Here is a 26,457-nt window from a genome sequence, read left to right on the forward strand (position 1 = left end):
TAAATAATAAATTCTCTCTAAAGAAGATTCTATCTAAAGGAAATAAGGCAAAAGAGCTCACACATCTATCTGCACCTAAGGCAAGATTTTTAAAAGCAACATTCACTAACTTTGCCAAAGAATGCTCACAAAGTAAATGGGATGGCATAGAGAGAGTGATTTCAAAGAAAAGCATATTTAAAATATTACGGAGAGATTTAATTAATATTTTAGAGTTCTAGAAGAGACAATCGCAAGCCAGGAATTCTTGAAGGGAGGATACAAAGCAATGGTTTTATACTTTCAAATAAACTTCTTCAAACATCACATAAGACCAAAGCATTTCAAATTACCTACATTTCTGAACATGCAATTCTTAAAAAAAAAAAACAAAAAAAAAACTAAAGCTATCCTGGGAAAAAGCTCATGAGATGTCAGAAATTAACAGAATAAACAATGATTCTGTGCATTCGTCAGCTGTGCGAGTCCTGAAGCTGCCAGCTGCATTTAGCACGTGTGTCATGGAAAGGACAGTAACATACACATGAATTTTCTTGCCCAGTTAATCAGCATGCAAAATGACAGGTTCCCATGATAACTTCAGCACCGGACGCAAACGCATTTTCTTTTCAGCAATGAATGAAGTTGCTAAGAAAAACAGACACAGACACACACACACACACACACACACACACACACACACACACGCGGCGGGTTCATGATTTCAGCATGAATACAATCAGGATGTAAGGACAGCAAGCAAAGCCCAGTCTACCAGTCCACATCTCTCTATCTATCTACACCTATTTCAGAGTTCTTCGTTGCCTGACAATAAATTGTAAAGGCAGTCATATTTGAAAGTAAAAACCATTAAACTGTGTTTATAGGCTACTGCAACGGACTCGCGGAGTGAATAACAAGGAAATTATGGTACCTTTAGTAAGTCGCCTCAGAATTTGACAACGGCATTTAAAAGAGACAGCTATCATTCTTGCTCACTGCGCTCACTGCTTGCCGTGGCAAAGTGTACTCCGGGCTCTGCTCTAGTGGCTGCAGCAGCAGCATATGAATTCCTTGCGCACATACCAGGAGAAAGGTAGTCCCAGCGGGGAGTGACAAAGCTTAATTCCTCTTGGCTGATGCAGAGGTCCGCTACTTGTCATCTGGCAAACGTGTGTCATTCACAACTCCTAGCACCCCTGCCCGCCACAGCCTCCTCCCCCTGCACAATCACAATGGCTTAGAAAGTGAGGCTGTTTCGATAGCAACCAAGCACCAAATTGTAGAAAGCAGGGACAACGCTGGGAGAGGAGCCATTCCATAAATCTAACACTAAACACTGAGCAATACCTACAGTTTTAGGCAAAGGGCTATGTTTTACAGTCAGTTCAGCCCTCCACCCCCTTCCCTTTCCAGCTCAGCATCAGGTCAGTGTGCTTCTCATTTAACTGGAAATGCAAGTGAAATGCTTGCACTCTTCCTTTACGGGGAACCGTATGTATCATATATACTATGTTCTTTGAACAAAAAAGAAAGGCAAAGGAGGGAGGCAGTCTATCTCTGGGATGCAGTAGAGAATAGTATTTTTGCCCACAGAAGAGAGGCAGCCCTATGACAGTCAGAAAGACAGCACTATGTGGTACGTTACAAATCTATGAGGGTCAAGCCAGTCTAGATGGAGAGAGGAAATGCAAGAAGGGCTCAGGGAAAGGGTGCAGGCAAGGCGATCATCAGGCAGATGGAGTCCCAGCCCCTTTAATTACCCTTTTCCAAAACAGGACTTGGCTGGAGAGCAACACAGTCAAGACAGTTTCTAAAGATACCAGGAATAAAAGCAAACAAGGCCAAGTATTTCTATTTTTAAAGTACCTTATTATCCTATTTCCCAAACAACCCTCCCCCAAACCATTCTTCTCATGATGCAAATAAAAGAGTCTTGCGACATAGTAGATATTTGGGAGTATCTGCTTCATGGGAGTGAAGAGCAAATGAACAAACTCTTCACAATCCATTCACAAAATGACAAGAAGGCAGAGCAAGTTCTTCATCTGCCAGCACCAGCCTACTCACTATACAGTCAATACAAACTAACATTTGGTATGGCATTTTAATTCAAGAACCTCGCTGAACATTCCAAAAACCAAAGGAAAAAAGATCATAGTTGGCCAGGAACTCAGTGAATTAGTCAAAACAAAAAGATATATCAATGTCCAAACTATTTGATTAATATTTCTAGGACTATATAAATTATTCATACAGTCTTATTCTCTACTCTAAAGCTGTAAAAAAAAAAAAATCTTTCACGCTGGTTTCTAAAATAACTCCCAGTATTCCAAATTTAATGATAGAGCTTTTTCCTCTCCATTCATAATTGCCATAGTAAGTCAGTTTCAACCCACTGATATTGAAATGTATATGCTTCCTACTTGGACTCCAATAGAAAAATAATTTCTGTGGGAAAAACAGTTTAATATCGTAAGCATCTACTTTAAAGGTCTTTGAGAAGAATGAAATTCCCTTACCAAGGATGGTCTAGCTAGAGCTGTCAGCCACCACTAATCAATAGGAAAGTATATTAAATGGAATGTCCTGCAGAATCAAATTTTTATAACTGTTTCAATTAGCATAAATCTGTTTCTGAATTTTAACCCATCTCATTTTCATCTCTATTAGGTCATCCCCTAGTAATATTTTAGCCTCCTTGATTTTTTTTTTGCTTTAAATAAGATGTACCTTACTGGTAGAGAATTGGGTTATGAGTGAAAATGAGATAAATATTTATAGTTAGCTCTTTAAGAGAGCCTTCCCGGGCTTCCCTGGTGGCGCAGTTGAGAGTCTGCCTGCCGATGCAGGGGACACGGGTTCGTGCCCCGGTCCGGGAAGATCCCACATGCCGCGGAGCAGCTAGGCCCGTGAGCCACGGCCGCTGAGCCTGCGTGTCCGGAGCCTGTGCTCCGCAACGGGAGAGGCCACAACAGTGAGAGGCCCGCGTACCACACACACACAAAAAAAGAGCCTTCCCTAAATTTGTCGTTCTTTAAATCCAGGCACTCAGAATATGCAGCTGTCAAATGGCATTAGTAAAGTCTTGCCAGTGGAACATCACCACTCTAGCCCATTTTTTAAATGTCTATTCAAATAAAACTCAAAATCATACAGAAATCTCTTGCCCCCTGCTGTTATGCCTACTCAGATCTAATTTGCTTCTTCCTTAAGGCTAAAATAATCAAATATTTCCTCTTTTACTAGAACACTTTGTTTTTTTTTTTTAAGGCTCTGTCTGTTCCTAGATAGATCTTCAGAATTGCCAAAACATCCTGTTTTCTGGCAGGAGAAATAACCCATCCTAGAGCCCTTTTTAAAGGTTTCCGAGGGCTCAAATTACGGGATTTTTTTTTTCTCTCTTTGTATATCGTGGTTAATCCAGCTAATCCAGCTGAGCTCATGCTCAAAGCTCCAGGAATCTTACAGAACTGGAGCCATCCTGGAGTAACCCTTTTCCAGGAAATGAAGGAGTCTGCCATGTGTTCCCACCTTCTTCCACGTGTGGCCTCTCTAGTCCTCAGAGATTTCCCTGGGAGTCATTCCCAACTCAGCCTTCTTACTGTAAGCCCCTCCTTCTTTTGTCATCTAATCTGAGCCCAGCCTCAGATTCTGAATTGGAATGCTGGCAAAATGCCTTCCAGTAGCGTGAATTTTTTAATCTCAAAATTTACTGACATGCAGGACAAAGGTCCCAAGCAGCTAAAGGCAACTTGTGGAACTGGACCACAGTCTCCTACCATAGCCACCACTGGGGCAGAGGAACCTCCATTTCTCAGCCACCAGACTAATGCAAGCATGTGTCTTTGGAGCCATCAACCGCATTCTTTACGGTGGCTCAAACTTAACAATGTGCTCTTTGAGGTCAGCAGGTGAGGGCTATGGAGATAGAAAAGCAGGCAGAATTACACAAATACATATCTGATTAAGTTCCAAGGTGATCTGGAGAAGAGCTGGTTCATGAAGTTTACTCCTCTTTTTTTAAAAAAAACTCAATATATGAAAATACGGGCTTACTGGATTTAGTGTTGGTTATTCCGTTAAAACGATAATTATTTCAGGGTTTTAAAAAATATTAATTTTGCTAAGGTATAATACAAGTATACTGTGTGTATGTGTGTGTATTCTGTGTGTGTGTGTGTGCATATGTAAAAATTTTAAAACCAGATTACAAAGCACATCTATACACAGTGTCTCACTGGAGGGACTCTGTTTTGTGTTTTTGTTCCAGATAAGGAATCTGGTTCTCAGAGAGACCATTTTTTAACACAGTCATTCAGCTAGTAAGTGGTAAAGAAAAGGAAAGAATCCAAGGTTTCTCACCCTGGCTGAATATTCTTTCTACTCTTTGCTTTTTCATTGTGTCCCCTTTTCATTGATAGAAAACGTGATCCCTATTACAGGGGGAAAAATGTCCAATTAACAAAGAACCTTTACGTGTAGTTATATTTTATAATAGGAGGCAAATCTAGAGTCAATCACTTCTTCAACGTCCTCTTCTCCCCACCTGTGCCCATGCCCCTCTGAAGCACAGGTAATGTGCCCAGAACCAGTGACCAGGAGGAACCAGAAACCAGAGGCAGTTAAGACAGGCACCTCCAGGCTCCAGACCATTAATTATGTACCAAATGTTTCCCACAGGAGTCCATTCTGACTAGATAGCTTGTCCGCTCTGACTAGCTGGCATCTTTATCATGCTCGTTTTTAAATATTCTGAATATCACCGCCAATGACAGTATGATACTAATTCTAGGATGGGGGAGGGGAGTGAGGACAAAAAAAAAACCTTTCATACTGGCTCAAGGACTCCAGTATCTTAAAACCATTCCACAGCACCATCAGTAGTAGGTGGGAACGCACACACACACACACACACACACACACATTCCTACTCTAATTTTTCTCATCTCTTTGATTCTCCTCCATTGTATACATTCTTCTATATAATATCTCCACTCCCAAAATAAACACTGCTGTTTGCAGATTCTGATTCTTAGCAAGAAAGAGTCATCATGAACCATAAATTTCCTGCCATCTACCTACACCTGGGGAATTCATTTAAAAAATAAAAAACATAAAAATGTGGTTAACTCCGCAAACACCGCACTATTTTATATCATTATAAACAATTTGATTAAATTACTAAAATAATTTGTACCTTCTTCCTTGTTTCAACTGATTTTGTAGTTCTGTTACAAAACACACTTGATAGACCCCATTTGATTGTTTATTTAAATATTACCTCTTTTTCTTTGAATGCAGTTGATTCAAAATGCTAAACATGTTTAGGTCATTATTTAAACACCACAGGACATCCTGAATTGGCTAGTATTGAGTATACTGATGTTTTTCTCTCACAGTTAATAACTATAAGGCATTTCCTGAGTCTTGAGGGTATTTTAGAACACAGCAGTATTCATGGTGGTCTTAAAATGTGACCAGCTGGGCTTCCCTGGTGGCGCAGTGGTTGAAAATCCGCCTGCTGATGCAGGGGACACGGGTTCGTGTCCCGGTCCGGGAAGATCCCACGTGCCGCGGAGTGGCTGGGCCCGTGAGCCATGGCCGCTGAGCCTGCGCGTCCGGAGCCTGCGCTCCGCAATGGGAGAGGCCACAACAGTGAGAGGCCCGTATACCGGAAAAAAAAAAAAAAATGTGACCAGAACCCCCTTTTCGGTTTCTTATGGACTCTCACTGACTCATCATTAGCTTATTATAATCTGCTGCTTTTACGTTCCTTTTCGAAGATGTTAAAAGCAGCCATGAGCCTCAAACAGGTTAGAATCCTTGTGGCCACTGTCTACCACTTAATTTATGGAGTGTGTCAAAGTGAGGCGAAATATTAGGATTGGGCTGCAAACAGAACATGCCACTGCCCAACTGGAGCTGAGGGCAACTATGAGAAAGAGGAAGAACAAGACCTAATTTACTGACAGCAGTGTGAAGGGTGAGGGTGTAATTGCCCAAGACAGGATTTATTAGGCATTTTTAACAAATATTTTATGAGAAAACATTTTTGCAGAAGTAATGATGCCCTTTAGGAAGTGTCATTAGGACATACTCTTGCAAATCTGGGGTGATTAAAAAGCACTTAGTGGCTCTGAGCCTCTGGTGTGTTGTGATATAAAAGGGAGGGTATAACGCACACTCCGCGCTTCTGACGTCCAGGCCCTAATGCCCTTCACAATGCCAGGGGAGGAAGGCTGCTTCCACTTAACATGAGAAGTCCAGGAAAGCTCCCGCCAAGGTAAGGACCTTAGAAATTTGTCAGCTAAAAGCATCTGGTGGAAAAACATTAAAACATGGAATATGTAGAAAGTGAGAAATGCAGTACAAGAGGAAACCTGCCACAAATCATCCTCCTGAGCCCAGGTTAAATGCAACTATGTACTGGGGCATTAGGTAGAGAGAAGACGGTATAGTGGCCCAAAGCCCAGGCTTTAGAATCAAATTGCGTGGCTTTGAATCCTGCGTTTCCCACTAAGTGGCTGTGTGACCTTGAGCAAGTTTCTTACCCTTCCTGTTCTTCATTTGTAAAATGGTGAACATCATTTCTAGGCTTGTTTTTATGATTAACCATGTTATTTGTATAAAGTGGCTTGAACACAGAATAGCAAAAGGTTTTATTAGTCACTAGGTATTTGGTAGAGGATACAGTCTTACAATCTGGCAGTGGGTTACAGAGCCCAGATTCTCAAAATGGACATTGGGATTCACAACTAAAATGATCCCTTTTCCATGAAGTTTTGCATGATCGCAATGGCACAAAGCCATCTCTTTGGATGCACCATGTGCCTTCCTTTTCAGAGCATACCTCAGATTTATTTCTGGTACTTCTGACAAGGTGACTCATGAGGACCCTGTCCTTTTCCAAATATGAAGAAACACACAACACAGCTGGTTTTTCACTGAAGTCAGAGGCAGCAAGAGCAACAAAGAAAAAGGCAAAGTAAAAGTAATGCTAAAATGAAAAAGAATTCTGTCTTTGGCTTGCTCTGTGAATAAAGAAAGTAGCAAATACAAACTCATCCTAATAGATTGTGGTGTGACAAGCATAATTATCACCTGTCAAGGATGGAATTTCAAAGGTTTTAGCCATGTGTCACTAGATATAGAAACTTTTAGACAGATACATACTGTTACTTTAGAGATATATTATCTGTCTAAAAGTTTCTATATCTAGTGACACATGGCTAAAAAACTTTGAAATTCCATATTCAACAGGCCTTTGTACTATAACAATTAACCTCTAAACTGACCTTGTTGCTGTTTTAGCTGCTATTTTAATTTCTTCCTTTTATTGAAGTATAGCTGATATACAATTCTGAGTTTCAGGTGTACAGCAAAGTGATTCAGTTATATATATATCTTCAGATTATTTTCTATTATAGGTTATTATAAGATATTGAATATAGTTCCCTGTGTTATACAGTAAATCCTTTTTGCTTATTTATTTTGTGTACAGTAGTTTGTATGTTCATAGTAGCACTATTTACAGTAGCCAAGACATGGAAACAACCCAAGTGCCTTTCAACAGCTGATTGGTTTAAGAATATGTGGTATAGGACTTCCCTGGTGGCACAGTGGTTAAGAATCCGCCTGCCAATGCAGGGGACATGTGTTTGATCCCTGGTCCAGCAAGATCCCACATGCCATGGAGCAACTAAGCCCATGTGCCACAACTACTGAGCCCGCGTGCCACAACTACTGAAGCCTGTGCACCTAGAGCCCATGCTCCGCAACAAGAGAAGCCACCACAGTGAGAAACCCACGTGCTGCAACAAAGAGTAGCCCCCACTTGCCGCAAGTAGAGAAAGCCCACTCCCAGCAATGAAGACCCAACGCAGCCAAAAATAAATAAATAAATAAATAAAAATTTTTAAAAAGGAATATGTGGTGTATATATATACAATGGAATATTATTCAGCCATAAAAAAGAACGAAATTTTTGCAGCAACATGAATGAACCTAGACGATATCATACTAAGTCAGAGAAGGACAAATATTATATAATATCACTTATATGTGGAATCTAAAAAATTATACAAATGAATCCATATACAAAACAAGAACAGGCTCACAGACATAGAAAATAAACTTATGGTTACCAAAGGGGAAAGGGAAAGGATAAATTAGGAGTATGGAATTATTCTGACAGCTTTCATTTTCTGAATACAGGAGTAAAACTTTCCGTAGTGAGAATGTATACTTTGAAAACAAACTACAACAAAAGCCTCCGCAATTCTAAGACACTTGACTCATTCAAATAAAACTGAACTGAATATTTTAAGGCATACTATATACATATAAAAATCTAAATAATTTTAATAAAATGAGGGAAAAGTAAGTCTGGATGTAATTATCATATATGATATGATGAAATGGACAAATGTTTCACACCTTCAAGTAATGTGTATTGTGGGTCATTAAAACACATACAATTAATTGGGTGACCAAGGCCACCACCCACTAGAATATTTTAATCAAAAAACAGGGAAATTGGGCTTCCCTGGTGGCTCAGTGGTTGAGAGCCCGCCTGCCGATGCAGGGGACGCAGGTTCGTGCCCCGGTCCGGGAGGATCCCACATGCCGCGGAGTGGCTGGGCCCGTGAGCCGTGGCCGCTGAGCCTATGCTCCGTAACGTGAGATGCCCGCGTACCGCAAAAAGGAGAAAAAAAAAAAAAAAAAAAAACAGGGAAATTATGGCAGAAAGTATGAAAAAAACCCACAGGAAATAGGATGGCAGAACTGAGAGATGCCCTAAAGAGTCAGAAGTCTAAGGCTGAAGTTCTGGTGCAGTTACAGATTGGGCATTTCTGGGATAAAAGTTGCTGGGCACCTCCTTAATGCTGGCCACCATGATGTGCCCTGTGAGTGCAAAGGTGAAAAATACACAATCTCTTTGCTGCAAACGTACATTCGCCGGGATAAATTCCAACTTAGAATACACAGTCCAGAATTCCAACCAAAAGACTATGGAACCACTTTATACAAATTGCCATATAGCCTTATAACCTGCTCAGGCCTATGCAGCATCAAGGTCCCCCTTTAAAGAAGGTTAACACCTTGATTTTCTTTTGAGGACCCACTCTCAGACCATGTGATGCTACCTTCCAACTGCCCTTCCAGGGCTGACCACACAAACAGGTCCAGAAATAGGCAGTCAAACAAGCCAAGCTGATGAGATACAACCCCAGGATTTTTGCTAGAACTACAAAAAAGAAGATAACCCTCATTCCACCAAGAATGGTAAGGTTATATGCCCAGAGCTGCCATCTTATCACGAGTTCAGGAGAAGCTGTCTTTGAACCATGCCAAGACAGAGGAAAGAGACGGAGAGTGACAGGTTCCTGGAGTTGTTGTTGGAACATCTGGATCCATCCCCTCCTAAAACCATAAACCCTGGACTTTTTGGTTATATGTGTCAATAGTGTCTCCTTTTTGCTAAATCAGTTTGGCTTGGGTTACGGTCACTTGGGATCAAAAAGATCTTGACTAACTAAACATCTTTCTGAACTTCAGATTCTTGACCTGTAAAATAAGGAGGTTGTGTCCCTAAAATCTCTTACAGCTCTGCCATTCTATTACAATACTGCATTCACCTATCTTACAGTGTTGCTGTGGTGATCAAATGAGATAGTGAATAGGAAAGTATTTTGTCAAAGTGGTCTATAAAGAGCATGAGAGTTTCTGAAAATAATAATATTCAGATCTGTGTATGCGTATGTGTTTGTGTGTGTGTGTCTGTGTGTGTGTGCATGCGAACACGTTGTGTGTTGGAAAAAACATTAGGAGGCTCCAGAATCTACCCACCTGTAATACAGTTACATGAGTACAGACTCAGAAAACAAGGGGGAGAAAGATCTCCTCTCATAGGAAATCGACACTTTATCAAATTCAAAGGTTTATACGAACTATATCCTGTCTTCCTAAACTCATTACCACACCCCTCTCACTTTAAAAAAAAATGGTGCCCATTATTTTTCACTTTTTTTTTTCCTTATAAAAATAACGTTAAAGGGCTCCTTGGGGATGTTTTGCAAACACTCTCAATCACTGATCACTGACTCTGAGAAAAAAGTCAAGGTGTTTCTTTAAGAGGAAACAGCCCTCTCATAATTCCTAACGGGAAAAAAGGGACTCCATAAAGATGGAAGGAGTATAGAAATCAAGAAAAAGAGAAAAGAAGTCAGTATAGAGGGTCATTCTTTCTCTCATCAGGCATCCTAATATCCATTAGGACACGAATAAAAAATAATAGAATTAACATAAAATTAAAAAAAATAAAAAGATCCAATTCCGTGAGCCCCATGCAATCCAGCAAAAGCAGGGTCGGCTTTATGTTCTGGCTGCTCAGTTGGGTGAATAGCTACTAGAGGGCAGTAAAGGATCAGAAATGGGCCTGCAGGGCCTGCCTGGAACTGACCAGGTGACCAAACTGAGACCAGCAGCCTAGAGAAGACCTCAGCCCAGCTTCCCATCATAAGGCAGGGAGCATTAACTTGCAGGGGCCCCTCAAATTTCTCTATGGCTCATGACAAAGCCTGTGTTGACAGTAATGCAAGGACTTACCTGAGCATCCAGTGACAAGAGCATAGGTAGAGAGTCACAAAGAACCCAGGGGTGTAGGGAGAAGCCATGGGGGAGGCAAAGTCAAAGAAAGGTGGGGAGGAGGTTGGGGCACCTGGGTTCTGGCTTAGAATTCAGGGAACCCATTATGTCAACTGTTGTCATCTTTTCCATCATCATTGCCATTACTATTGGCAACGGCAGCAAGGCCAGCACTTACATGCAGCTCCTTGTGTGCTGGGCATGGTCCAGGCCTAGACTTACCTGTCCTCATTGAATCCTCACAAAAAGCCAATGCAGGGGGAACTATGATTACCTCATTTTGCAGTTGAGGGAGTTCCAAATAGTTCCTCTATTTGCCCACTATACTTGCGACAATGCTGGTGAATTTTGTCAAATTTCCTGGGTACTGAAAGCTTTGGAGGACAGAGGCCGTCTTTTCATTTTGAGGATCTCAAGGCCTAGGACTTGAAGAACAGTAGATTCTTGATACTTTTTTTCCTTGAATGAATGAATGAATGAATGAAGGGGGCATGAGAGGAAAGGACTGAGAGAACCAGAAAGTCCTATTTCAAAGTGTATAGCCAATATACATTGGGATGTAAGAGGCCAAGGACTAAGCACAAAACAGCTGCAGCTCTCAGACTTGTGTGCACAGAGAGCAGCTCTCTTGGAGCACCTCAGTCCAGGAAGTGGGGTCTTGAGAGCAGATTTCATTTTCCTCACTACTGCTGGACCTTTCTTTCTTTCTTAGGCCCTTTCCTGTACTAGAGAAGCTGAAACAACAGACATTTCAGGGAGCATCATATTAACCAAGAGCTGGGGACAGGCACTGCAAGTAGCTGGCATGAAGCACTCTGAATGGTCTGGGACTTTCAGATGTCAGGTCACCTGAAGGGTCGGGATGCTTCTGTAGCATCTGGGGGACCTTGGCTAAGATGGGTCTAGGAAGCAGGGTCAAGGCTAGGGCCCCTCTCCCCATTTCTCAGTCTTCTTTGTGCTCCCAAAGGCTTGCTATGTCTCTGCCTCTCCTCCAAGGAGACTTCTTGGGCATATAATCCCAGTCTCTTGGGAGTTTTCTTGGAAAGTTTTACAAACTTTCTAAACACCCTGTCTTCAGAATACACGGCAGAAGTACTTTAAGGGCTGAAAGATTCCAAATACACCCATCCACTCTGGCCAGAAAGAGCTCTTAAAATTATCCTAAGGGGGACACCGCTGGGAAACTGTGAGGGCACGGAAGTGGCTGAGTGTGGTGGCCAGAGGACCGGAAGATGAGGGCCAAAAAGAGCCTGCCGTGTGATGGACAGGGTCTTGGTTCTCCGGCCACGTGTCAGGCCTGTGCTTCTGAGGTGGGAGAGCTGAGTTCAGGGCATTGGTCCACCAGAGACTTCCCAGCTCCACATAATATCAAATAGCGAATGCTCTCCCAGAGATCTCCATCTCAATGCTAAGACCCAGCTCCACTCACCGAACAGCAAGCTCCAGTGCTGCACACCCTATGCTAAACAGCTAGCAAGACAGGAACACACACCACCCATTAGCAGAGAGGCTGCCTAAAATCATAATAAGGTCACAGACAACCCAAAACACACCACCAGACGCAGTCCTTCCCACTAGAAAGACAAGGTCCAGCCTCATCCACCAGAACACAGGCACTAGTCCCTTCCACCAGGAAGCCTACACAACCCACTGAACCAACCTTAGGCACTGGGGGCAGACACCAAAAACAACAGGAAGTACGAACCTACAGCCTGAGACACAGAGACCTCAAACACAGTAAGTTAAGCAAAATGAGAAGACAGAAACACAGAGCAGATGAAGGAGCAAGGTAAAAACCCACCAGACCAAACAAATGAAGAGGAAATATGCAGTCTACCTGTAAAAGAATTCAGAGTATTGATAGTAAAGATGATCCAAAATCTGGAAAATAGAATGGAGAAAATACAAGAAACGTTTAATAAGAACCTAGAAGAACTAAAGAGCAAACAAACAATGATGAATAACACAATAAATGAAATTTAAAATTCTCTAGAAGGAATGAATAGCAGAATAACTGAGGGAGAAGAACGGATAAGTGACCTGGAAGATAAAATAGTGGAAATAACTACTGCAGAGCAGAATAAAGAAAAAAGAATGAAAAGAATTGAGGACAGTCTGAGAGACTTCTGGGAAAACATTAAATACACCAACATTCGAATTATAGGGGTCCCAGAGGAAGAGGAGAAAAAAAAAAGTGACTGAGAAAATATTTGAAGAGATTATAGTTGAAAACTTCCCTAATATGGGAAAGGAAATAGTGAATAAAGTCCAGGAAGCACAGAGAGTTCCACACAGGATAAATCCAAGGAGAAATGCGCCAAGAAACATATTAACCAAACTATCAAAAATTAAATACAAAGAAAAAATATTAAAAGCAGCAAAGGAAAAACAACAAATAACATACAAGGGAATTCCCATAAGAGTAACAGCTGATCTTTCAGCAGAAACTCTGCAAGCCAGAAGGGAGTGGCAGGACATATTTAAACTGATGAAAGGGAAAACCACAACCAAGAGTACTCTACCCAGCAAGGATCTCATTCAGATTCGATGGAGAAATTAGAACCTTTACAGACAAGCAAAAGCTAAGAGAATTCAGCAACACCAAACCAGCTTTACAACAAATGCTAAAGAACTTTAGCAAAAGACCTACAATAACAAACCCAAACAACTAAGAAAATGGTAAAAGGAACATACATATCGATAATTACCTTAAATGTAGATGGATTAAATGCTCCAACCAAAAGACACAGACTGGCTGAATGGATACAAAAACAAGACCTGTATATATGCTGTCTACAAGAGACCCACTTCAGACGTAGGGACACATACAGACTGAAACTGAGGGGATGGAAAAAGATATTCTATGCTAATGGAAATCAAATAAAGCTGGAGCGGCAATTCTCATATCAGACAAAATAGATTTTAAAATAAGACTATTACAAGAGACAAAAAAGGCACTACATAATGATCAAGGAATCAATCCAAGAAGAAGATATTAAAAATTGTAAATATTTATGCACCCAACATAGGAGCACCTCAATACATAAGGTAAATGCTAACAGCCATAGCATGGGAAATCGACAGTAACACAATCATAGTACGGGACTTTGACACCCCACTTTCACCAATGGACCGATCATCTAAAATGAAAATAAGTAAGGAAACATAAGCTTTAAATGATACATTAATTAAGATGGACTTAACTGACATTTATAGGACATTCCATCCAAAAACAACAGAATACACTTTCTTCTCAAGTGCTCATGGAACATTATCCAGGATATATCATATCCTGGGTCACAAATCAAGCCTTGGTAAGTTTAAGAAAATTGAAATCGTATCAAGTATCTTTTCTGACCACATTATAAGACTAGATATCAATAACAGGAAAAAATCTGTAAAAAATACAAACAAATGGAGGCTTAACAATACACTACTAAGTAACCAAGAGATCACTGAAGAAATCAAAGAGGAAATCCAAAAAAGCCTAGAAACAAATGACAATGAAAACACGATGACCCAAAACCTATGTAATGCAGCAAAAGCTGTTCTAAGAGGGAAGTTTATAGCAATAAAATCCTACCTCAAGAAACAAGAAACGTCTCAAATAAACAACCTAACCTTACACCTACAGCAATTAGAGAAATAAGAACAAAGAAAACACCAAAGTTAGCAGAAGGAAAGAAATCATAAAGATCAGAGCAGAAATAAATGAAAATGAAATGAAGGAAACATTAGCAAAGATCAATAAAACTAAAAGCTGGCTCTTTGAGAAGATAAACAAAAATGATAAAACCATTAGACAGACTCATCAAGAAAAAAAGGGAGAAGACTCAAATCAATAGAATTAGAAACGAAAAAGGAGAAGTAACAACTGACACTGCAGAAATAGAAAGGATCATGAGAGATTAATACAAACAACTCTATGCCAATAAAATGGACAACCTGGAAGACATGAACAAAATCTTAGAAAAGCACAACCTTCCAAGACTGAACCAGGAAGAAATAGAAAATGTAAACAGACCAATCACAAGCACTGAAATTGAGACTGTAATTAAAAATCTTCCAACAAACAAAAGCCCAGGACCAGATGGCTTCACAGGCTAATTCTATCCAACATTTAGTGAAGAGTTAACACTTATGCTTCTCAAACTGTTCCAAAATATACCAGAGGGAGGAACACTCCCAAACTCATTCTACGAGGCCACCATTATCCTGATACCAAAACCAGACAAAGATGTCACAAAGAAAGAAAACTACAGGCCAATATCACTGATGAACATAGATGCAAAAATCCTCAACAAAATACTAGTAAACAGAATCTGACAGGACATTAAAAGGATCATACACCATGATCAAGTGGGGTTTATCCCAGGAATGCAAGTATTCTTCAATATATGCAAATCAATCAATGTGATACACCATATTAACAAATTGAAGGATAAAAACCATGTTCATCTCAATAGATGCAGAAAAAGCTTTTGACAAAATTCAACACCCATTTATGATAAAAACCCTCCAGAAAGTAGGCATAGAGGGAACTTACCTCCACATAATAAGGGCCACATATGACAAACCCAAGCCAACATCGTCCTCAATGGTGAAAAACGGAAACCATTTCCTCTAAGATCAGGAACAAGACAAGGTTGTTGACTCCCCTCACTATTATTCAACATAGTTTTGGAAGTTTTAGCCACAGCATCAGAAAAGAAAAAGAAATTAAAGGAATCCTAATTGGAAAAGAAAAAGTAAAACTGTCACTGTTTGCAGATGACATGATACTACACATAGAGAATCCTAAAGAAGCTACCAGGAAACTACTAGAGCTAATCAATGAATTTGGTAAAGTAGTAGGATACAAAATTAATGCACAGAAATCTCCTGCATTCCTATACACTAATGATGAAAAATCTGAAAGAGAAATTAAGGAAACACTCCCATGTACCATTGCCCCAAAAAGAATAAAACACCGAAGCATAAACCTACCTAAGGAGACAAAAGACCTGTATGTAGAAAACCATATGACACTGATGAAAGAAATTAAAGATGATACAAACAGGTGGAGAGTTATACCATGTTCTTGGATTGGAAGAATCAACATTATGGAAATGACTATACTACCCAAAGCAATCTACAGATTCAGTGAAATCCCTATCAAACTACCAATGGCATTTTTCACAGAACTAGAACAAAAAATTGCACAATTTGTATGGAAACACAAAAGACCCCAAATAGTCAAAGGAATCTTGAGAAAGAAAAACGAGCTGGAGGACTCAGGCTCCCTGACTTCAGACTATACTACAAAGCTACAGTAATCAAGACGGTATGGTAGTGGCACAAAAACAGAAATATAGATCAATGGAACAGGATAGAAAGAGTAGAGAAACCCACGCACATATGGTCACCTTATCTTTGATAAATGAGGCAAGAATATACAATGGAGAAAAGACAGCCTCTTCAATAAGTCATGCTGGGAAAACTGGACAGCTACATGTAAAAGAATGAAATTAGAACACTCCTTCCCTAACACCATACACAAAAATAAACTCAAAATGGATTAAAAACCTAAATGTAAGGCCAGACACTATAAAACTCTTAGAGGAAAACATAGGCAGAACACTCTATGACATATATCACAGAAATATCCTTTTTGACACACCTCCTAGAGAAATGGAAATAAAAACAAAAATAAACAAATGGGACCTAATGAAACTTAAAAGCTTTTGCACAGCAAAGGAAACCATAAACAAGGTGAAAAGACAACCCTCAGAATGGGAGAAAATAGTTGCAAATGAAGCAACTGACAAAGGATTAATCTCCAAAATTTATAAGCAGCTCATGCAGCTCAATATTAAAAAACGAAACAACCCAATCCAAAAATGGGCAGAAGACCTAAATAGACATTTCTCCAAAGAAGATATACAGATTGCCAACACATGAAAGAATGCTCAACGTCACTAACCATTAGAGAAACGCAAATCAAAACTACAAGGAGGAATCAGCTCACACCGGTCAGAATGGCCATCATCAAAGAATCTACAAACAATAAATGCTGGAGAGGGTGTGGAGAAAAGGGAATCCTTTTGCACTGTTGGTGGGAATGTAAATTGATACAGCCACTATGGAGAACAGTATGGAGGTTCCTTAAAAAACTAAAAATAGAACTACTATATGATCCAGCAATCACACTACTGGGCATATACCCTGAGAAAACCATAATTCAATAAGAGTCATGTGCCACAGTGTTCACTGCAGCTCTATTTTCAATAGCCTGGACATGGAAGCAACCTGAGTGTCCATGGACAGATGAATGGATAAAGATGTGGCACATATATACAATGGAATATTACTCAGCCATAAAAAGAAATGAAATTGAGTTATTTGTAGTGAGGTGGATGGACCTAGAGTCTGTCATACAGAGTGAAGTAGTCAGCAAGAGAAAAACAAATACCACATGCTAACATATATATACGGAGTCTTAAAAAAGAAAATGGTTCTGAAGAACCTAGGGGCAGGCCAGGAGTAAAGATGCAGACATAGAGAATGGACTTGAGGACACGGGGAGGCGGAAGGGTAAGCTGGGACAAAGTGAGAGAGTGCCATGGACACATATACACTACCAAATGTAAAATAGATAGCTAGTGGGAAGCAGCTGCACAGCACAGGGAGATCAGCTCAGTGCTTTGTGTCCACCTAGAGGGGTGGGATAGGGAGCGTGGGAGGGAGATTCAAGAGGGAGGAGATATGGGGATATATGTATATGTACAGCTGATTCACTTTGTTAGAAAGCAGAAACTACTAACACACCATTGTAAGGCAATTATACTTCAATAAAGATGTTAAAAAATTGGTAAAATAGCAACAGAACCCCCTCTCCCAAAATTATCCTAAGGGACAATGGGAAATCAGCTTCACATATGAGGTACACGGGAGGGATTCTAAGATGCTGCTCCCAAATCCTCACTGCCCTAAGCCTTCTGAACATGTATTATCTACTGATTTTTAAGGCAGTGCTATTCAATATAAATTTAATGCAAGCTACAAATGCAAGACCATATATATTTTCTTTCGTTCCAGTAGCCACATTAAGAAAGTGAAAAAGAAACAGATGAAATAAATTAAGAAAAAATTAATTAATAACGTATTTTATTTAACCCAATGTATCCAAATACTGTTTATCATGTAATCAATATAAAATATTACCCATGAGAATTTTACATTTTTTCCACATACGTAGTGAAATCTGCTGTGTATTCACACTTACAACACATCTCAATTTGGAGAAGTTCTATTTCAAGTGCTCACTAGCCATGTGTGGCTACCATATTGCCTATCACATGTCCAATGCACTCTATATTATAACAACTATGAAAAGAACTTCCACTAGGTTGCAACGTTTTGTTGTGTGACAAATTCTTCTTCTGATCCTCCCCTACATTTCTTATCCTGTTAAATGACACATCATCCCCAGTCCAAACACCTGGGTGCCATCCTGGACTTCTTCAGTCCCATATCCAACTGCTCACCAAGTGCCCCACATGCTAAACTGCCTTTTTACAACCACATCATGTCTTGCCCTAACTTTTGTACTAGTCTTAGTGTTCCCTTTGCATTAATCTTCTGTATTCTCATCTCATACTCCTTTGATCCATCTTTCTGACTTTTGTTTTTTAAAAAAGGGTTGATTATCCCTCTCCCAGTTCTTTCAACCCCTGTAGCATTGCCATCAGGATCTTCATGAAGTGACCCGCAGCCTGCTTCTCCAGCCCTGTCTCACCACTCCTGCTGGTAAAGCTCCAGCCATCCAGAATGACAAGGAGCACCAGAACACCCCAGTCTACCCTGAAATCCATACCTTTTCTCCCTGTACCACTCTTGCCTGCAATGCTGTGGACTGTTATTAGTTTAACTGTTAATCTCTTCTACTGGGCTGGGAACTCTTTAAGGAAGAGATGGGTCTTCTTTGTCTTTGACTCTGTACATGTAACTGGAACACTAAAGGCATGGACGAATGTATGAATGAATACTAAAATTCAAGAAACTTTAGTTTGAGATATGACTTCATCATTTTCTAGCTGGATAACCTCAGAGAAATCACTTAACCTCTCCAAACCTCAGATTCCTCACCTATAAAATTTGAATTGTAAGACTTGCCCTACCAATTGCACATGCTTGTAAAATAGCTATATAAATCATCACACATAAATCTATATGAAATTTGTAAAAATATGTATAATATATAATTTATATATACTTATGTATAAAACATGAGTGTGTATATATATATATATATATATATCCATCTCCAGGCAAATCTCTCAAGCCATTCCCCTTCTCCCTCTTGTTCCAAAAAAAGGCTGAGATTTGTCAAAAAAAAGTTAATCAACACCAGTTATAAGAAGCATTAATCATCTGGAACACTTAACTGTTACAGACAATTTTCTTCGGGTCTAGACAGTTCCCAACATAATTCTCAGCTGTAAACTGTGAATTATGTCAATAAGAATTTTTCAGATACAGAATGTAGTCCACGTGAAAAATATTAATTGAAGCAGGAGATGGGGATAGCTTTAAATACATGCCAAAAACTGAAGATGTTTAGTATTGAGCCTTTGTAAAATCATTCATTCAATGACACACATTGTCTTGTGATAAGCATGTTCTAGATACCATTCAAGATATAAATGAGACAGAAGACAGGGGTATCTGCCTTGAAGAGCTTAAGCTCATGATCCAAATAAATGAATCATGAAATAGTTCTCAGCAGTATATGTGCTGTACTTATCCAAAGTGAAGAAAATATGATTGGGGTTCCAAGTTGTTTAGGCAGGCTTCATGGAAGAAGCAAGCTTTGGAAGAGAGCATGCAGTTTGGATTTGTGGTAAGAAAAAAAATAAATCACTACATGCTGCACGAAAAATGCAATATACACAAAAATTAATTCAAAATGGATGAAAGACTTGAATGTAATGCCTGAAACCATAAAATTCCTAGAAGAAAACATAGGCAGTAACCTGACTGACATCGGTTTTAGTGATCTTTTGTGATCTGAATCCCAGACAAGGGAAACAAAAGCAAAAATAAACAGATGTGACCACATCAGACTAAAAAGCTTCTATGCAGCAAAGGAAACCATTTTTCAAAATGAAAAGACAACCTACTGAATGGGAGAAGATATTTGCAAATGATATATCCCAAAAGGGGTTAATTCCCAAAATATATAAAGAACTCATACAACTCAACAACAACAAAAACCCAATTAAAACATGAGCAGAGGATCTGAACAGACATTTTTCCAAAGAAGATATACAGATAGTCAAAAGGCACATGAAAGGATGTTCATCATCACAATTATCAGGGAAATTCAAATCAAAACCACAATGATATATCACCTTACACCTGTTAAAATGGCTATTATTGAAAAGACAAGGAATAAATGTTGGAGAGGATCTGGAGGAAAGATCTGTGCACTGTTGGTGGGAACATGGTGGAACATGGTGGAACATGTCCACTGTTGGTGGGAACATAAATTGGTGCTGCCACCATGGAAAAGCATATGGTGATCCCTCAAAAAATTAAGAAGAGAATTACCATATGGCCCAGCTGTTCCACCTCTGAGTATTTATCTAAAAACATGAAAACACTAATTTGAAAAATTATGCACCCTGTACACCCCTATGCTCATTGCAGCATTATTTACAATAGCCAAGATATGAAAACAACCTTAGTGCCCATGGATGGGTGAACGAATAAAGAGGATATGGTATATATACAAAACAGAATACTACTCAGCCATAAAAAAGAATGAAATCCTGTCATTTGCAACAACATGGATGGGCCCTGAAGGTACTATGCTAAATGAAATAAGTCAGATGAAGAAGAACAAATACCATAGGATTTCACTCATATGAAGAATCAAAAAAAAACAAAACAAAACAATAACCAATGAACACACAAAATAAAACAAACCCATAGATACAGAGATCAGATTAGTGGCTACCAGAGGGAAAGGGGCAGAGGCTGTGCAAAAAGGGTGAAGGGAGTCAACTGTATGGTGAGGGATCACCAGGACACTAGGCTTGTGCTGGTGATCACTTTGGAGTGTATACAGATTTCAAATTAGAATTCTGTACACCTGAAACTTCTATAATTAAAAAAATGCAAGATGGTGGAGCCAATGTATACAGATTTAACTTACATGATTTCAGCAACTTTGAGTTCCCTCTCTCTCTCTCTTCCTCTCTCCCTCTCTCTCATTCCATATGAGTTCTCAGTTCTTGCTTGATTCTCATCAGGTGAGCATTTTGCCACACTGAAGATGATTCTGTATTTGAACATAACCCAGCCCCTCTATTTTGGCCGGCTATTCTATCTGCACAACCCAAGAAATACAAGGATCGGTCAGGGGTAGTTTTGACTTTATGAGATTTTTGCCTCACTTTCTAACTTTATTTTTTTTTAATTTAAAATATTTTTGCCTTATAAGGAAAATAATCTATTTTTACTTAGTGGGATTTGCCTATTTTCTTTCTTTTTTTTAAAATCAATTTTTTATTGGAGTATAGCTGATTTACAATCTTGTGTTAGTTTTTGCTGTACAGCAAAGTGACTCAGTTATATGTATACATATATCCACTCTTTTTTATTTTTTATTTTATTTTTTATTTTATTTTTTGTGGTACGTGGGCCTCTCACTGTTGTGGCCTCTCCCGTTGCGGAGCACAGGCTCCGGACGCGCAGGCCCAGTGGCCATGGCTCACGGGCCCAGCCACTCTGCGGCATGTAGGATCTTCGTGGACCGGGGCACGAACCCGTGTCCCCTGCATTGGCAGGCAGATTCTCAACCACTGCGCCACCAGGGAAGCCCTCCACTCTTTTTTAGATTCTATTCCCATATAGGTCATTACAGAGTATTGAGTAGACTTCCCTGTGCTATACAGTGGGTTCTTACTAGTTACCTATTGTATGTATAGTAGTGTGTATATGTCAATCCCAATCTCCCAATTTTATCTCTTCCCCCGCTTTCCCCCTTGGTAACCTTTTAGAACTAACCTCCACATGCTCAACTGCAGGGCAACTGCTACTAAATTTGCACTTTCTAAACCAATTCTGATAATGTCATTCCTCACAGTAAGGGGTTTCTTTAAGCAACATGCTTTCAGTTGTTCGTATCTGTGGTCCTAGATGACGACAAGGGCACTAACTAGTAGAAACATTAGGTTTGTGCAAATCCTGTGATTTACGTTTAGGCCCAATAGGAGAAAGCATCAAATGGACACACCAGATTTTTCTTCCATAAAAAAAGAAAAAATAGTCCAAATATTTAATCAAAAATAAAATAGGGGAAAGTTTACTTTCAAGTTCTTACAGAATTTAAAAGAATATATACACTTTTCAAAAGGTAGTTATATCCATCAACTTCTGCCCTTCCCTGTATATAGATCTCTGAATGGTTTTTAACGATTGGCTGTATAATTAAGCCTGGAATTCTACAATGCCCCCAGAATGCCCCTGCTCACTCACTCTTCCATATTTTTGGTTGTGAGTTCCAGCGGTCAGTAAAAGAGTTCTCTTTACTGGCATCTTTTAAAACTCTCCTTTTGGCTTCATAGCTCATGTTTTATTTCAGAACTGCTGGTAAAACTAGTCCCCAGTACAAAAGGTCTTCTACAGATCCTCCTCTGAACTTGTTTGAGGAGGAAATCACAGGAGCTTAACTGATGATAAGGGAGTCACAAGATGAGGAAATATTTCCCATAAGCATAAGCTAAAGGAAGTGCACCAACCTCTAAGACCCACTGCTTACAGGAAGCATCACAAACCAGTGAGCTGATGAAAATGCAAAGCTGTAAAGCAACAGCCAAATCTAAGGGGCATCTTCTAAGCAGGAAATTAGAGACCCATTGATATAATTCATGGCATATCACCGCTCTGGAGTAAATTCACACCCTGTCCTATGTCTTCCTCCCTCCCTCTGTTTTCCATTATCAGTCTCTCAGCAGGGTTTGGACAGAACTGGAAACAAGTGTGTGTCACAAATCAGCACATGCTCCCATGTCATAATCCCTTCCTTGTACATCAGACACAGATTCCACGTTGCTGCTGCACTAAAAGTCAATTCCCTGTCATTACAGCTGTAATTTCTCACCTATTTCAGGAGTTTATTTTGTGCAAACCTTTAGAAAGCCTCACTCATTTGAGGAGGTTCAGATGAAACAAAAATGTGAGTAGACAGCTAAGTGGGCACTTTCTTCTCCGGCACCACAGTCTCACTCTCATTCCACCCCTTCCACTGCTCAGAGGATGTCAGCGGGGGCTAAACTTGTTGAGAGACAAAAGACAAGGCCATCTCTCACCATTATCTGGAAATCTCATCTAGCAAAGGATTTTTAATCTGCTCATTTCAGAGGAGATTAAAAACTCCAAAGATTGAATAAATCATGTCTGGAGATGCATGAAAATGAGATGAGTTTCAAAGAAGACCCAGGGCTGAGACAGTCAGAAATGCCACATGGCCATGTTAATGTGGACAGGGTTTTTCTGGGACCACGAGGTACCATAGCTGAGAGGTATTTGAAGAGCGGTCAGTACCCAGCGCACCACAGAGGCAGTCAGAACAGCATAGTGGTTAAAGAGTTGCAGGCTCTGGAACCAGTCTGCCTGGGTTTGAATAAGAGCTTGGGCTCGGGCCAGTTACTAAATAGCCCCATGTCTCAGTGCCCCTAGTTATACATAGGACTGTTATAAGGGTTAAACGAGTTAAGGCTTGTACCTAGAAGTCCCTAGAACAGTGACATACAGTAAATGCTATATAAGTGTCTGCAAAACCAGTAGTGGCCTAACTCATAAGGTTTCAGAGATGGTAAAAGGAGTTACTGTGAATCAAGTCTTTAGGGTAGTGCTTGGTACATCATAGGTGCTGGAGTGTTAGCCATTGCTACTATGAATGTTGTTATTAGAATGATGGCAATAATTAGTGGAAGTACTAGTATTCCCTAACATGGTAACATCCCAAGAGAATCAGGTCTTCAGCTCATCAATCACCGGCTGATATCTCAACTCAGGTTATCAAACTGGCAACTCAAGGGTCACACATGAACTGTAGGTACGGCCGTTTTGCCTGAACCATGCTTACGAATGTTCTGATTGAGTTGTACACCTCAGAGATTTCTGAAGTTCAGTGAAAATTATGGATTTGTGGCTTCTCTCAGAAAATCCAGAGGTCATCCCACACTGGGTCTGCATTCCGGGTGACTGTCCCCAGGGGCTGAGCAGTGGCCGCCTCCTTAGGTATTAGGGGTGCACAATATGCAGTTCACCCCAGCCCCCCCAGGTTGCCTTCACTCACCGTGTTATCTGGCTGGCCCTTGTGTGCACTGGTGTCTGCTGCCTCTCCCACTCCCGAGTCTGTTCTAGGTCTCCTTGGGTGATATGTCCTCAGACAGAATGTGTTTCTTCTGGCCTTTACCCCATCTGAGACTCCAATGAAAGTTAGGGAAACTCTCCACGATAAAATACACATAAATTCACATGCTCACAGCACACGATAAATTCCAGGGGGGGTCATGGACCCCCTAAAGCCCACTCATGGGAAAACTCTCAGCTTTAAGGGTTTACTCATGGACAAGAAAATTCCATTAACCCTCACGCTTCCTTAGATGACTATTGTGTGTTGCAAGGAGGAGAACATGATTAAAATAAGGTAAGTTATGCATAAATGGGAGGACTACACTTAGGAAGACTAAATGCTTTGAATCGATGATAAATTTAGTGGTTGATTTGGTTTCAGTCAAATTTGACATCTTTAAAATAAAATCGTCCTGTGAGCTTGCTATCTCATTTTACCTCCTAAACACGTCTCAATTCCATCATCTTCTCTCCGTGTCTCGTCTCCTCACTGCCAGGGTCACTGCTAGTCCAAAGGGTACAGTGGCGAGCACTATAAAAAGGCATCTCTTCCTCAAGACATTTGACTGCCATCTGCTGGGGGAAAAGTGCCATATTAACTATGTACAAATATTCACCATGTCTAAGATGAGAACGGCCCTCCCTAGACATGGAGTCCTGGAGTTCTGTACAGCTGCACAAGAGTTTCCAGCATGATCTGAGTTGTAAGCCTCCCTGACTTGGGCTGACTATTACTACAGAAGGCTGTTTGTTACCCAGGTGGGGCAGCAAAGAGCAGTGCTGATGAGCTGTGTTGTTCTGAGGTTTTGTTCTTTCCTTTTCTTTTTTGCAGAGCCGTGCAGCATGGGGGATCTTAGTTCCCCGACCAGAGATGGAACCTGCACCCCCAGTAGCGGAAGTGTGGAGTCTTAACCACTGGACCACCAGGGAAGTCCTGTTCTGAGTTTTTTAAAAAACATTATTTCGAACTACTCTTGGAAAAAAGCTGCAAAATAGAAAAGCTGCAAAAATAGAACAGGGAGTTTCCACAAATGAATCCCTTACCCAGACTCCCCCAAAGAGTTTGGGTTTTATAGCCATACAAATCAGGGTGTCAGTTATGATTCTGACAAGATTTTGGCATATGGACTTAGTGCCAGCACATAGTAAATGCCCAATATGTAAACTGTTTAGCACAGTGCTTGACATACAGAAACATTAATTATTGATATTGGTGCTGATATTACCTGTTATTATTTCTGTGGTCTAATGTTCCGCCCCACCCACAGTTTTCTAGCATGCTGTCATTCCAGTTTTCCAGGTGTAAAATCATAAGTAATCACTACTAATGAGATGCTTCCATATCCCAGGAGGTAGATGATGGTGACCAATTCTTGGACGACCACACTTGGCATCCCAGTGACCAGGAAACACCCAGAAGCAGAAAGGCAGATCCAGCTCCAGGCTGAGGGTAAGACTAACAGGGACCTTCTACTTTTTTATCTTATCTGAGAGTTGACACCTCTCCAGGGCATGTAGTCTTACTGGTTGTTATTGTCGTCATTGTTGTTTTAATTTCATAAAAGAGGGGCTTCCCTGGTGGCGCAGTGGTTAAGAACCTGCCTGCAGATGCAGGGGACACGGGTTCCAGCCCTGGTCCGGGAAGATCCCACATGCTGCGGAGCAACTAAGCCCGTGTGCCACAACTACTGAGCCTGCGCTCTAGAGCCTGCGATCCACAACTACTGAGCCCACGTGCTGCAAATACGGAAGCCCGCACGGCCTAGAGCCCATGCTCCGCAACAAGAGAAGTCCTGCAAGGAGAAGCCTATGCACCACAACGAAGAGTAGCCCCCGCTCACCACAACTAGAGAAAGCCCACGCGCAGCAACGAAGACCCAATGCAACCAAATATAACTAATAAATTAATTAATTTTTAAAAAATCTTATATAATTTCATAAAAGAAAGGCAACTCTTTTTAAAATAAGAGAGAGACACTTTTCAGTCCCACCTCTAAATCATCTGTACCTACCCAAGTCATAAGAACCACTGGGCTCCCAGTACAGTGAGGGGTGTTAGGTTTTCAACAGGAGGAATGAGCAGCATAAAAGACCTTGGTTTCTAGAAAAGGCTCTGACACCTGGGAGTGAAGGAGGGGGCAGGCACATGTGAAGAGGAGCCTTGCTCTTAGGAGGGAGGACACTCCTCAAGTCACTCCCAAACTGCTGTCACAGCAGGCAATCGAAGCTTTTCCTTTATAGCATCTGTTTACACAAATTCTGACTAGGCGGCCAACTCTTCCCCTCTGCTCTCAGCAACAGTATGCAGGACAGAGAACACCTGTCCTAGAAACGGACTGATTAACCGGAGGCTGGCATACACAGCACAGGCTTGGGGCCACATGTGGGGAGCAGATCCTGCCGCCTTGTCAGCTTTTGGAT

At 40.6% G+C, this 26,457-nt stretch overlaps 1 protein-coding gene across 15 annotated transcripts in view; it reads right to left on the minus strand.

Moving 5' to 3' along the window:
- The window catches only part of GRIP1 (glutamate receptor interacting protein 1), a 728,793-nt gene that overhangs the window by 314,890 nt on the left and 387,446 nt on the right, over window positions 1–26,457 (minus strand). The window contains exon 1 of one of the 15 annotated variants that reach the window (XM_067009698.1): window positions 914–1,093. The exons of 12 other annotated variants lie outside the window; for them this stretch is intronic. In XM_067009698.1, the coding sequence (XP_066865799.1) occupies window positions 914–968 (55 nt within the window). In that variant the 5' untranslated portion in view covers window positions 969–1,093. Of the gene's footprint in view, window positions 1–913; window positions 1,262–26,457 lie in introns of those variants that run through there. 2 more of the 15 variants (XM_067009697.1, XM_067009705.1) reach the window with 2 other exon arrangements.

The sequence above is a fragment of the Kogia breviceps genome, chromosome 12, assembly GCF_026419965.1.
Source record: "Kogia breviceps isolate mKogBre1 chromosome 12, mKogBre1 haplotype 1, whole genome shotgun sequence".
Lineage (NCBI taxonomy): Eukaryota > Metazoa > Chordata > Mammalia > Artiodactyla > Physeteridae > Kogia > Kogia breviceps.